This window comes from Opisthocomus hoazin, chromosome 14 (assembly GCF_030867145.1).
Source record: "Opisthocomus hoazin isolate bOpiHoa1 chromosome 14, bOpiHoa1.hap1, whole genome shotgun sequence".
NCBI classification, from domain to species: domain Eukaryota; kingdom Metazoa; phylum Chordata; class Aves; order Opisthocomiformes; family Opisthocomidae; genus Opisthocomus; species Opisthocomus hoazin.
Genome location: NC_134427.1, coordinates 23492818 through 23505689, shown reverse-complemented (window position 1 = coordinate 23505689; position 12872 = coordinate 23492818). Strand labels below are relative to the sequence as shown.

The 12872-nt window shown below is 67.3% G+C and overlaps 1 protein-coding gene across 4 annotated transcripts; it reads left to right on the top strand.

Annotated features, from left to right (window-relative positions):
- Positions 1–257: 257 nt before the first annotated feature.
- On the top strand, positions 258–11265 carry LOC142363147 (regulator of cell cycle RGCC-like). 4 transcript variants are annotated; one of them, XM_075435828.1, is made up of 6 exons: positions 258–685; positions 919–1112; positions 2559–2663; positions 3083–3163; positions 4098–4160; positions 10991–11265. In XM_075435828.1, the coding sequence occupies exons 3-6, from the start codon at positions 2561–2563 to the stop codon at positions 11068–11070; spliced, it is 327 nt and encodes a 108-aa protein (XP_075291943.1). In that variant the 5' UTR covers positions 258–685; positions 919–1112; positions 2559–2560; the 3' UTR covers positions 11071–11265. The 4 variants fall into 4 exon arrangements, with proteins under 4 accessions (XP_075291943.1, XP_075291944.1, XP_075291942.1 ...); XM_075435829.1 differs by lacking the exon at positions 919–1112; XM_075435827.1 differs by lacking the exons at positions 258–685; positions 919–1112 and adding an exon at positions 1680–1777.
- Positions 11266–12872: the final 1607 nt, after the last annotated feature.

Sequence of the window (12872 nt, the reverse complement as noted above, 5' to 3'; positions counted from 1 at the left end):
TGCCACCGTCCCCCGTGGCCGGTGCCTCTCTGAAGGCACTGCACCTTCTCCGCTGCGCGGCTCAGGGCTGAGCTCTGTTCCACAGAGGTCCCTTCCCTGCGGATGGGTGCTGTCAGGATGGGTGGGGAAGCCGTTCCCGGAAAACGGGGGGCTGAAGGGAGACGTGTGTGCTGGGAGATAGCTGGTGGAAGCCTCCCGAGAACTGATAAGCGCCGGGGACGAGCGGTGCTGCTGGGTCTGCAGGAGCGGATAAACGTGGGACACCGTGAGTCTGCTGAAGGCTTCCGAGGTCGCCCGCACACCCGCTCGTCGGGCTACAGGAGCACACCCGCTGCAAGAGCAGACCCACGGGGCGACCTGCCGGGTTTCATCCTCCAGTTCCTTCCAGACTTCTGCCTCGGGCACGTCAGTGTGACTCCGCTCCCCAGCCAACAGCCCGCATCCGTCTCGCTGCTCCCCCGTGGTGCGAGTGACTAGTTATCTCCTGCTAGTCGTTAACAGCTTGGGTCCGTTAGCAGTAATGCACTAACGAGGATAAGGTGTTCCAGTAGCTGTTGGCTGTGGCTTGGTGGTGGCTCTGGCTGTGTCCCCGCTGAGCGGGAGCACTGGGAAGGGGGCAGATCCTCGGGCTGGGGGGAGTTCTTATGAAACTTCACCAAGAATTTTGAATCCAGGCAAAAAGCAGGTGAGCTTTGTGTCTTCGGCTGGGCAAAAGGGCGCTCGGATCATTCTGCCAGCCTGAGACCTGGGCTGTCAATCCGAGTTTTTTGTGGTCGTGGGCGAACGCGAAGTGTTGGAGCACAGAGTGCGTGGGGGGTGGGCGGCTGAGGCTCCCGGGGCTGGAGAGGGCGCTGGGGGCTCGCTGGGGAGCGCGACGGCCTTGTCCCTTCGCTACAGAAAATGTGAAAATCACCGTAGGGCCTCTCTAGCAGCGCGTCGCGTGACTGGAACGCGCTCCGTGCCGGCTGCCGCTGGGGATGGGGCCGAGAACTCTGCCCAAAGCTGGTGGAGCTCGCCGAGCTGCCCGGGGTGCCCGGCCTCTGCCGGGCTGCGGCAGTCCCCGTGGAAAGGGGGAGAAGACCCACAGAGGTCCCTTCCAGCCCCAACCTTCTGTGAGTCTGTGTGGCCTCACCAGGGTCGGGCCCAGGGGCCCGATCCCTGCCCTGGTCCCGCTGGCCACGCCATTGCTGGTCCAAGCCAGGATGCCGCTGGCCTTCCTGGCCCCCCTGGGCACGCTGCTGGCTCCTGCGCACCAGCCCCCCCAGGTCCTTCTCCCCCGGGCAGCTCTGCAGCCCCCGCTCCCCCAGCCCGCGGCGCTGCGGGGGGTTGGCGTGACCCCAGTGCAGGACCCGGTGCTGGGCCCCCTTGAACCTCCCACAGCTGGGCTCGGCCCTTGGACCCTCCTGCCCGGACCCCCCACTTAGAGCCTGCCCCCCCCCACCCCCGCAGCCCGCCGCTCCCGCCGCCTGCTGCCCTCTGCCCGGGACCCCCGGAGCGTGGGGGCGGGGCGAGCCCCGCGTGGGGCGGGACGGCCCCTCCCCCTGCGGGGGGGCTGGCGGGGGAGACCCCCGCACCCAGACCCTGCGCCCTCGGGGGGGGGGGGAGGGGGAACCCACGGGGGACGGGCGCGACGGGGACCCCCCACGCCCGGCGGGGCGGGGCTGAGCGGAGCCCCGCCCACCTCCCCGCCTACCGCCCCCTGGCGGCGCGGGGTGGCCCCCGGGGTTAAAACCGCCGCCCCCGGCGGGACCCGCGGCCGCTGCCCGGACCGGAGCCGGTGAGTGCCGCGACGCGACCCCCCCCCCAGTGCCGAGTGGCGCCGGGGGTCCCGCCGGGTCGGCCCCTGCCCCCTCCCGCAGGCAGCCCCTCGCCCGGGGATCCAGCCCCGGGGGGGGTCCAGCCCTTGCGGGGGCATCCAGCCCTGGGGATCCAGCCCTTGGGGGGGGGCATCCAGCCCTTGGGGGGGGTATCCAGCCCTGGGGATCCAGCCCTTGGGGGGGGGGCGTCCAGCCCTGGGGGGGATCCAGCCCTTGGGGGGGGGTATCCAGCTCTTGGGGTGGTATCCAGCCCTGGGGATCCAGCCCTTGGGGGGGGGTATCCAGCTCTTGGGGTGGTATCCAGCCCTGGGGATCCAGCCCTTGGGGGGGGGGGCGTCCAGCCCTGGGGGGGATCCAGCCCTTGGGGGGGGGGTGTCCAGCCTTTGGGGGGGTCCAGCCCTGGGGGGCGGCTCGGCGGAGTCTGGCTGGCTCGGTCGGAACAAGTGGCTCATCCCTGCGGGTCACCCGGGCCCAGCAGAGCCCAGCACCCCTGCTCAGCCCTCCGTAGCCCCCCCCGAAGGCAGAGGAAGAAGCCGGGTCTGGGGTCAAGCCCCCTGCCCGCTTGGGACCAGCTCTCGCTGGTCTGGGTCCCCGCCCGGCTGCGGGGTGAGCTGGGACCATGGCCGAGCCGCCCGAGGAGCCGGGGGTGATGGCAGCCCCGGGCGTGCCCCCCGCAGCGGGAGCGGGGCGGTGGTCCGGAGCCCGGCGCTGCCCCGTCCCCAAGCGCTCCCTCGCCCGCAGCCATGGCCGACGAGCTGGGCGAGCTGCTGCGGGAGTTCGAGGAGGTGATGGAGGAGCTGGAGGGGCCGAGGCGGAGAGCGGGGCACGGCGTCGACGAGCTGGGCAGTGAGTCCGGGGCCGGGCAGCGGGGGTCCTGCGGCGGGGGGTGTCCCTTGGGACGGAGTCGCGCTGGGGTTGTTCCCTGGTGAAGGACGGAGCTTCCTGCTGACCCCCGCCAAGCCGCCCGCTCCGGGGCTGGGTGGGCAGCGTGGGACGGTGACCGCTGTGTCCTGGCCCGGGGGCTGCACCAGCCTGGAGACAACTGGGAGCTCGGGGGGAACCAGTTCACCGTAATGACCCCGAGGAGTCCCCGGGGCTGCGCCCAGCCAACCTCCGGCGCTGTCTGGCCTGGCAGAGAAGCTCCGTTCCCTTTTTCCAAGCGTTCCTTGGAGCAGGTGGGCTGGCCAAGAGCGAGGGTGGTCCAGGGACCCTGCGACTTGTTCGTCAAGTGCCTGTGGCCAGTGACCGGTGCGTGGCACCCGCAGGTACCGGCACGTCCCCGGGAAGCAGTCTAAGCTCCAGCGAGGAGGACCTCAACACCCCTGCCAGCACCCACCCCTCCAGAGGTGAGGCTGGCGGCTCTGCGCGAGGGGCCGCTGCCGTGGGGCGAGGGGGGACATGGGGGGGTTGTCGGTGGGGCCCTGCGGGGTCTGGAGGTGGGAATGAGCCCTGGGTTCCGGCTGGATCCTGGGAGAGATGTGAAGTTGGATTGGCACAGAATCACGAAGGTTGGAGAAGACCTCAAAGATCACCAAGTCCAACCATCACCCCAACACCCCCACGCCTGCTAAACCCTGTCCCCAAGTGCCACATCCACACGGTTTTTGAACCCCTCCAGGGATGGGGACTCCCCCACTGCCCTGGGCAGCCTGGTCCAGTGCCTGACCACTCTTCCAGTAAAGATTTTTTTCCCAGTATCCGATCTGGGCCCCCCCTGACACAGCCCGAGGCACGTTTCGGCCAGGGCTAGGCTGAGGCTGCAGGGCCTTTGGGAGGGACACGGAGCAGGGAGGGACACGGAGCGGGGCTCCGAGGCGGGGGGCAGATGGGGTGCGGGGGTGCCGGGTGTCTGCAGGTCAGGGGTGCTCCTGGGGCGTTCCTTCCTCAAGCAGCGTCCTCGGCGAGTGGAACCCCTCGCTCCTCAGCCCCGCAGCTCCCAGCCCTGCTCTGTGTGCGCTGGGGACGGGGGACGCTCGGGCTGGGTCCGCGGGACTCCCAGCGCCGGGCTTGGGAAGGCTCAGCACCACCGCTCCGATGCCTTCGTGGGCTGTGAGCCCGCGGAGACATCTCGCCCCACGGGGACGCGGTGCCTGGGGGGGTTTGGTGGGGGTCGCTCCTGATCAGCCCCGTCGCCTGCGCAGCCCCCCGGACCCCCCCTGTCTGGTACAGAGGCAGCCGGCGCGGCTGTGGGTAGGAGCAAGGGCCAGGGGTCTTCCTGCTCCCAAATTAGAGCTGGGGGGGGGGATGGGGGAGACCTGACGGTGTGCTTCTCCCCGCCAGCTAAGCTCGGAGACACGCAGGAGCTGGAGGAGTTCATCGCGGATCTGGATAAGGTGCTGGAGGGTACGTACGCTTCCCGGGCCCCGGGGTGCGCGGACGGAGGGGTGCAGGTGTCTGTGGCATCCCTCTGACTGCTGCTCAAAGGCTTTTCTGTGCTGGGGGGGGGGGGGGGGGAAGGTGGGCAAGAGGAGAAGGGTGTTTTTCCTTGTGGCATATCCCAACCTGGTAAAAATCAGCCCTGTGGGAGTATCCCGTGCGGAGGGAGCGAGCGTGGGTTAGTACCACCTGACGCATGGGCTGGAAGTGCCCCTGGGGTGTTGGCACCGAGCGAAGCCGTGGGCAGTTCTCGGAGTGAGACTTCACAGAATCCCAGCATGGCAGGGGTTGGCAGGGACCTCTGTGGTCACCCAGCCCAGCCCCCTGCCCAAGCAGGGTCACCCAGAGCAGGCTGCACAGCACCGCGGCCAGGCGGGGCTGGAATATCTCCAGAGAAGGAGACTCCCCAGCCTCCCTGGGCAGCCTGGGCCAGGGCTCCGTCACCCTCAGAGGGAAGAAGTTCTTCCTCATGTTCAGCTGGAGCTTCCTCTGCTTCAGTTTGTGCCCATTGCCCCTTGTCCTGTCCCTGGGCACCACTGGAAAGAGTCTGGCCCCGTCCTCCTGACACCCACCCTTGCAGACTTGTGCATCTGCGGAGCGGGGTCCGCTGCGGGGGGTCTGTGCGGTGGCAGCGAGGGGAGTCCCAGCCCTCGTGGTCTGCTCCTGCAGGCATTCTCCTCCCGGGGACTGGCTCGGCTGCGGGTGCCCCCGGGGAGGGTGGTACTGCCGTGCTGGGCACCTCTGGCAGCTTCACCCAGGCAGCTCTGCTCTCCTGGGAGGGTGGCTGGTCCCCAGCAGCTTCCTCGCTGGGGAAACTGAGGCAGGGGCCACACTTCCTCTCCAAGTCAGTCCCTGGGTGACAGGCGGGAGGCAGGGGGAACTGGATTTGAAGAAAACCCCGACATTTCCCCCCGGGCAGGCTGCAGAAGTCGCAGTTCTCGGTCTCTGTTCCCTTCCGAGCGTCCTCGGCGGGGCGGCTGGTGGGACGTGCTGCTTCTGCTGGCCCGCAGCCATCCTGGGAGGCAGAGGAGCAGGACAGGGACCAGAGCCCCCCAGCAGATTCCCGCTCTAACCCCGCTGCGGGTGGTGCCCGGGGGGGGTCCGGCGCAGCCTGCAGCCCTCCTCCTCCCCCCCCACGGTCATCTCACCAATATTTTCTTTTCCCCCCCGGTTTGCCCCGCAGAGATGTGAGCCGTGGCGGTGGCACCGAGCGTGGAGAGGATGACCCGCAGCAGACGAGCCCCGCGCCTCCCCGCTGCTCCCCACCGCTCTCCCGCGCCACGCTGCTCCACGCGAGCGGGGACCGATGCGGGGGGCTGGCAGCTCTGGGGCTTGGGGAGGGGGTGCCCGTGCCGCTGGTGGGGCCGGGGGAGAAGCCCTGGGTGGGTTTGGGCAAGGCCAGTGTGCGGCGCGTCAGCGAGACCTCGGTGGCCCCTCCTGGGTCGGGAAAGCCCATTCCCGCGGGAGCGTCGGTCGCTCTGGCCCTTCGCTCCGCGTGGGTGCCCTCACGGGGGTCCCTGCCTACACCCCACGCGCCCCTGCCCCCGCTGCGGCTGTAAATACTGTAAAAGGGGTGCGCGGTGCTGTACGGGGGGGCCGTACACGTATGAACGGGATTTCCAGTCCCCGTGCTTGTCTCTGTGTGCGTCCCGTGGGGTCCTTGCCCCTCGTCGCAGGGGTGGGAGTGGGCGTGCAGGGGCTGTGCCCCAGCCCGGGGTCTGCCGGGAGGGGGGGAGAGGCCGCAGGGGTGCGGGTGAAGGAGCCTTTGTCTGCCCGAAGGGGGGTCGGGGACCCCCTGGTCGCCCCTGCCCGCGACAGAGCGTGGGGCAGCCTGGGCTCGCTGCCTGCGGCTGCTGCGCTCGGAGCTGGCGGCGGGGAGGAAGGGAGGGATGGACAGACAGACAGAGGGGGGGTGGCAGGGTTGGGTGGATGGACAGATGGACGGAGGGAGGGCAGAAGGGATGGATGGACGGAGGGACAGAGGGAGGGCAGCAGGGGTGGATGGACTGATGGACAGAGGGAGGGTGGCAGGCATGGACAGATGGAGGGACAGAGGGAGAGTGGCAGCGGGGGGTGGATGGAGGGACAGAGGGAGGGCAGAAGGGATGGATGGACTGATGGACAGAGGGAGGGTGGCAGGGAGGGAGGGATGGATGGATGGACAGGTGGAGGGCAGCAGTGAGGGATAGATGGATGGAGGGACAGAGGGAGGGATTGAGGGGCGGGGAGGGCAGCAGGGGTGGATGGATTGAGGGACAGAGGGAGGGATGGATGGATGGACAGAGGGAGGGATGGAGGGATGAATGGATGGACAGATGGAGGGCAGCAGGGAGGGATGGGTGGACAGAGGGAGGGCAGCAGGGATGGATGGATGGACAGAGGGAGGAATGGATGGATGGGTGGATGGACAGACGGATGGACAGAGGGAGGGAGCCAGCTGTGCAGGGGTCTTAGTGAAGTGCCCTGCAACATGTCCCCAGGACTCGTGCCTGCCTCGCTGCCTTGTGACCCCCTGGGGCAGTGCCCTGCCTGGCTGGGGCAACCCCCAGGCCATGAGTTTGGGCCCCCCTGGAGCAGTCCCCGGGCTGGCAGGGAGCCCGGCTGCTCCGAGGGGGCTGGCTCCAGCCCGGTTTGTGGCCCTGGCCCCCGGGGAGGGATCGTTGGGAGCCTCAGTGTGGGTGAGTGGCCATGGCCGCCGCTCGGACATCCCGGGAAGGCTGGGGGGTCCCGGTGGTGACGCTGCCTGCAGGCGCCGTGCCGGGGGTCCGCGCTGGGGGTCCCACTTCCTAACAGGTTTGCAGCTGTGGGTTTGTTCCCAAAACTCTCGGGAAGGCTGGGGGGTCCCAGTGGTGACGCTGCCTGTGGACAGTGTGCTGGGGGTCCGCGCTGGGGGTCCCGCTTCCTGGTGAGCGTGCCCTGGTGACGCTTCCTCTGGTTAGCACGGCTCGCAGTGACCCCGGGAGCACATCCCTGGGGGAGCTGGGTTTGCAGCCCTCTGCCTTGGGTGGGATGGGGGTCTCCCTGCCTGGCCGGGTCCCGGCGGGTCCCTGCCGGGTGCGTGGCTCGGTGGGGCAGGCAGAAGATGCTGTTGGTGAGGGAGTGGCCGGGTGCGAGAGTGACCTGGGGGCAGCTGAGCTGGGAGGAAGATCAGGAGGGACGCTCAGTCCACCCTGGGCTTCCCCTTGCCAGAAGCTGCCCCGGGAGCAGTGGGATGACTGGGGGCAGCTCGGGGCAGAGGAGGAACGTGGGGCTCTGCTCATCTCTGGGCTGGGGGGCTGCCCCTTCCTTCCCTGCGGTGACGTCCGCGTGGAGCAGGGCCACGTGTGGCTCTGTCGCAACCGTCTGAGCAGGAAACCAGACCGTTTCAGCTGCTTCTTTGGTTCCTGGGGTGCTGATCAGGAGGATATTGGTCATCTAATCCGCCAGCCTGGGGCTTGGTGCTGTGGCAGAACTCTGCTGATCACACATTAATTCTGCAAACTCAAGCACCGGGGAGGGATGGAGGGGTGTGACGGGGGCTGCTGAGCAGCCCCAGCAGAGCCCTGTGCAGGGCAGGTCACACGCGAGGATGCTTTCCACCGTTATGCTCCCCACGCTGCGTGACGTGGCTGCTGATCTGCCTCCCCCACGGACCCCCAGCCCACCGAGGGGCAGCCAGAGGCCGGGGCTGAGAGCGGTGCGGTGGAGCCGGGGGTGGTGGTGGTGCTCGGGGGTCTGCCCGTGATGATGCTGCAGGATCTGCCCCTGATGATGCTCGGGGGCTGCCCCTGATGATGCTCGGGGGCTGCCCCTGATGATGCTCGGGGGTCTGCCCCTGATGATGCTCGGGGTCTGCCCGTGATGATGCTCAGGGGTCTGCCCATGATGATGCTCGGGGTCTGCCCCTGATGATGCTCGGGGTCTGCCCCTGATGATGCTCAGGGGCTGCCCCTGATGATGCTCGGGGGTCTGCCCGTGATGATGCTCGGGGTCTGTCCCTGATGATGCTCGGGGTCTGCCCCTGATGATGCTCGGGGTCTGCCCGTGATGATGCTCGGGGTCTGCCCCTGATGATGCTCGGGGGTCTGCCCGTGATGATGCTCAGGGTCTGTCCCTGATGATGCTCGGGGTCTGCCCCTGATGATGCTCGGGGGTCTGCCCGTGATGATGCTCGGGGGCTGCCCCTGATGATGCTCGGGGTCTGCCTGTGATGATGCTCGGGGTCTGCCCCTGCTGATGCTCGGGGTCTGCCCGTGATGATGCTCGGGGTCTGCCCCTGATGATGCTCGGGGTCTGCCCGTGATGATGCTCGGGGTCTGCCCCTGCTGATGCTCGGGGTCTGCCCCTGATGATGCTCGGGGTCTGCCCGTGATGATGCTCGGGGTCTGCCTCCGACGATGCTCGGCTGTGCTGCGGGGGCCGGAGCACCCCGCTCTGTGGGAAACAGCCCACATCAGCGGGGCCAGGGCAGCAGGAGCTGGGGAGACTGTCCCTGCCGCGCACACTGGGGACGGCAGCCACCCCGATGTCACGCGGGACATTTTTTCCCCTCTGAGTCACTGCGCGCAGGCGTTTCGCCCTTGCAGCCTGGCTCTGGCTCTGGTATTTATCCCACCCACGGTGCCTTTCTGCCGCCGGGCATCGCACCAGCCTGCGTGGGAAGGGGATTTCAGCAGACAGCCCCCGGCCCACCCGACAGCGTGGTCTCCGGCGGGGTTGTGGCGATGTTCGGTGCTGGGCTGGGGAACCACGCTCCGCCGCCTTCCCCGGGTGCCTGCGGACGCTGCCGAGCAGCTGCAGCCATCGATACTTTCAGGCCCCAAAGCTGCTGCGGCTGATAGCAGCCCTGCGGCGGAGCAGCCGGCTGGGTGAAGCCGTGGCGGGGGGGTTTGTGATGGAGGTTGCCAGGCGAGGGGTTTGGGTTTCACCCCGGGGTTTCCTGCAGCTCCTCGAGTCGGGTGGGCTGCGTGGGTGCTGCCCGCACCGCGAGGCACCGTGTCGGGCAGGATCCTCTCCAGGGCTCGTGGCACCTCCTGCACCCAGGGATACAGGTCCCAGCATCTGCCCAGGTTGGTGCTGGGAGGACGGCGGGGCTGGCACTGGGCTCCCCACAGTGCCGGTGCCACGTTTGGGTGGCGGGGTGACACGGGACCTAACGCCAGAGCTGTCCTGCCCAGCCTGCACCGATGGTGATGCTCAGCCTAACCCCCCCCGGGATGGACCCCTCGCTGTGGGCATGGGGGCTCCGGCGGGTGCTTTGCTGGGACAGGGTGTGGGATTTTAATCCAGGGATCCCAGACAGGGGTTGGGGACACGCCTGGGTGATAGGATGGCACTGAGATGGGGGCTATGGCACCCACTGTCACACGAGGGGACAGCTGTCCAAGGGCTGTTGTGCAGCCTGGGGGACCACTGCCTCCTGGCCACGCTCCTGGGATGGCTGCAAGCCCGGGGGCAGGAGGGCTGGGGCAGATGGAGGCGGTCGGTGGGGAGGGTGACATGGCCGCTGTGTGCACGTGCGGTGGAGGTGCTGCAAAAACAGACAGCGTGGAGCAGCACGTCCTGCGACACGTCAGTTCCTCCCCTGGGCCCCTCGTCCCCAGCAGCGTGGAGGAGGCTGGACCAGGGCTGGGCTGGACCTTGTGCGGGGCTCTGCCAGGAGGCCTGAGCGTGCTTTGGACCTGCCGGGGTGGGAACCCACCCTGCGGAGGCACCGGGCGCTGAGGTGCTGGCCGAGCCGGGGATGGTCAGCCCCTGCAGTGCTGCCCAGGGGATGCTGGAGCCCCTGGCATCAGCTGGGAGCTGCTGGTCCAGGCTGGTTGGGGTGAAGGATGCTGGAGCTCCTGGCATCAGCTGGGAGCTGCTGGTCCAGGCTGGTCAGGGCGCGGGATGCTGGAGCCCCTGGCATCAGCTGGGAGCTGCTGGTCCAGACTGGTCAGGGCGTGGGATGCTGGAGCCCCTGGCATCAGCTGGGAGCTGCTGGTCCAGACTGGTCAGGGCGTGGGATGCTGGAGCCCCTGGCATCAGCTGGGAGCTGCTGGTCCAGGCTGGTCGGGGCGCAGGAGCAGAGGGCAGGGCGAGCGGGTGGCAGCCCCCCATCTTGGCACGGTCAGCGGAGAAGAAACCCAGCCCTAGCCCCGCTTCCAGCCGGTGCTCCCCGCCTTGCCACCCACTCGCTGGCGTTCTCGGAAGCGAGAGCAGCGTGCGTGGGGTGCGAGGGACGGGAAGTGGCGAACTGGAGCGGGGGCACCCGCGCGGGCCTCCTGCCTGCAGCTTTTCCTCCGAGCCCCGCTGCAAACCCCGCTTTTCCGGAGCCGGCGGGGGTTGTTGGCTGACGGAGCGGGGGCTGCTCTGGCAGCAGGGCCCATCGGCTCCGGGCAGGGGGCTGTGGTAAGCCCCCTCCTCGGGCTGGGGGCTGCAGCTGCCACGGCAGCCGATCTCCTGGTGTCCTGGGGACCCGACCGGCCGGGCTGGGGCAGGGAGGGGGGACCTTCAGCAGAGGTGGCCTGCAGCCACCAGCCCCCTCCCTCCCTCGCTGCATGGACAGCCACCATGGCAGGGACCACCCAGGCGGGCGATCCCTGTGCCTCCCTGCATCCTCCCTCCGCGGGAGGAAGCGATGGGGCAGCTTCTGCTGGGTGGAGGCATCCCTTGGTCATAGGACAGGTTCTTCCCCTGGAAAGCAGGGGTGTTTTCTGTGTGTAGGTGGTGTCTCTTTGCTCAAGCAATGCCTGATGTTCACCTTTAACCTAAGCTTAGAAACAGAGCATCTTGGCCATGCGCACTGTCCGTTCAAAGTCAAATTCTCCCTCTGGCAGAAGCAAAGCAAAGCTGGCAAAAGAAAGGAGCCTGGTGCTGTCCTTTGGTGAGATGTGACCGTACAGGATCAAAGGAGTGAGGGTACGTCATCCGGGAAGAGCACGGAGGACCACCAGAGACCCCCAAAAGAGGAAGAAGGGTCTGAAAAGGAGCCAAGAAGGACACCACAGAGCTGCACAACTCATGTAGGTCAGAGTGAATACGTAAGATGGGTAGAATATGCATGAATTTATTGTCTAAATGTAACGAAGAGGCCGGCCTTGGGCGTGCTCGCTTTGTGGGAAACTCACCGAGCACCCAGGCCTGGATAAAACAACGTCTCTCCTGAGGGTGTGAGGGCTGGCTTCTTGCGCGGCGGGTGAAGAACCCGCTTTTTGGAGAGCACCTCGGGGTGCGCGGGGAGGCAGGGCGGCCACGTGGATGCCAGGGCTTCCGCCGGGGCAGGGAGGCTGGTGGGGCTGGGCACGCTCCCTCAGCACGCCCAGGCTTGATGTTCCTCAGCGACGTTGCTCCTGCCTGGGGGGACCTCCCCAGCCTCTGTGGGAGTACAAAGAGTCACCGGGGTTCCCCTTAAGAAATTATAGGTTGAATTTCTTTCGTTGCACCCTGCTGACCAGGTCAGCCCTGAGAAAGGAACATAAGGTGAGATATTTCTCCACTGAAACACCACGGCAAAGAGCTGTTGCTCTTGCTGAGCTGAAAACCTAGTAGGAAGAAGGGCTCGATGCCTAACTGCAGAAAGCTTTGGATCAGGACCTCAGTATTCCCACCAAAAGTCCTGCTTCATCCCCGTGTCACCATGGCTCCCTGGTCCCCTCCCAATTGCTGAGCTCCGCTGGCTCCACCGAGGTGCTGCCCAGGGCTGCGGGCACCTGAGGACGTCTCTGCCGCGCTGGGTTCGGCGAGGAGCCACGTCCTTCCGCGGAAGGGAAGTCACTGCCTGCCCAGACGGTCTGGCCGTGGCCGTGCGAGAGCCTGTGACTATTTTGGGATTTAACCTAACCCCGGGGATGCCGTCTGCTGCTGCCTTGCTTTCCTGACAGCCCCTCTCACGTGTTCTCATGGAATCACAGAATCACAGAACGGTTTGGGTTGGAAGGGATCTTAAAGCTCATCTGTTTCCAACCCCCCTGCCATGAGCAGGGACATCTCCCACCAGCCCAGGGTGCTCAGAGCTCCATCCAACCCGGCCTTGAGCCCTGCCAGGGAGGGGGCAGCCACAGCTTCTCTGGGCAGCCTGGGCCAGGGCCTCACCACCCTCATGGGGAAGAATTTCCTCCTAATATCTCATCTCAATTTGCCCTCTTTTAGCTTAGAGCCATCCCCCCTTGTCCTGTCACTGCACCCCCTTGTGAAAAGCCCCTCTCCATCCTTCCTGCAGCCCCTCCAGGCACTGGCAGCTGCTCTAAGGTTCCCCTGGAGCCTTCTCTTCCCCAGGCTCTGTGGGACCTGGCCATCACCCAGCCCCAGGTCCTCGTCAGCTGCTCCTGCTCCTGACGGGTTGATGTGAAGCAGCCGGCCGCCACGCCGAGCTCGGCTCTGGAGCCCTGCGCTCCTCCAGCCTGGGGGTGCTGCCCTCGGACCCCTCCCCAGGGAGCTGCCAGCCCTGCCTGCCCCGACCCAGCTCCCGCCCGACGGAGCTGGTGAAGCAGGGATCAGTGCAGGACCAAGGACGACCAAGGTCTCCATCCCCTGAATCCCCGCCCCAGAGCAGCCCTGGTGACACCCGTGGAGGGACGCAGGACCGGCAGCCCCGCAGAGCAGAGCCCGAGATGTTTTCTGGCTGGGTGCGGACCCCCAATGCCCCAAACACCGACTCGCTCCCCTCTGCTGCCTTTCACCACCTCGTCAGTGCAGCCAGCTCTGGGCAGCGTCTCCATT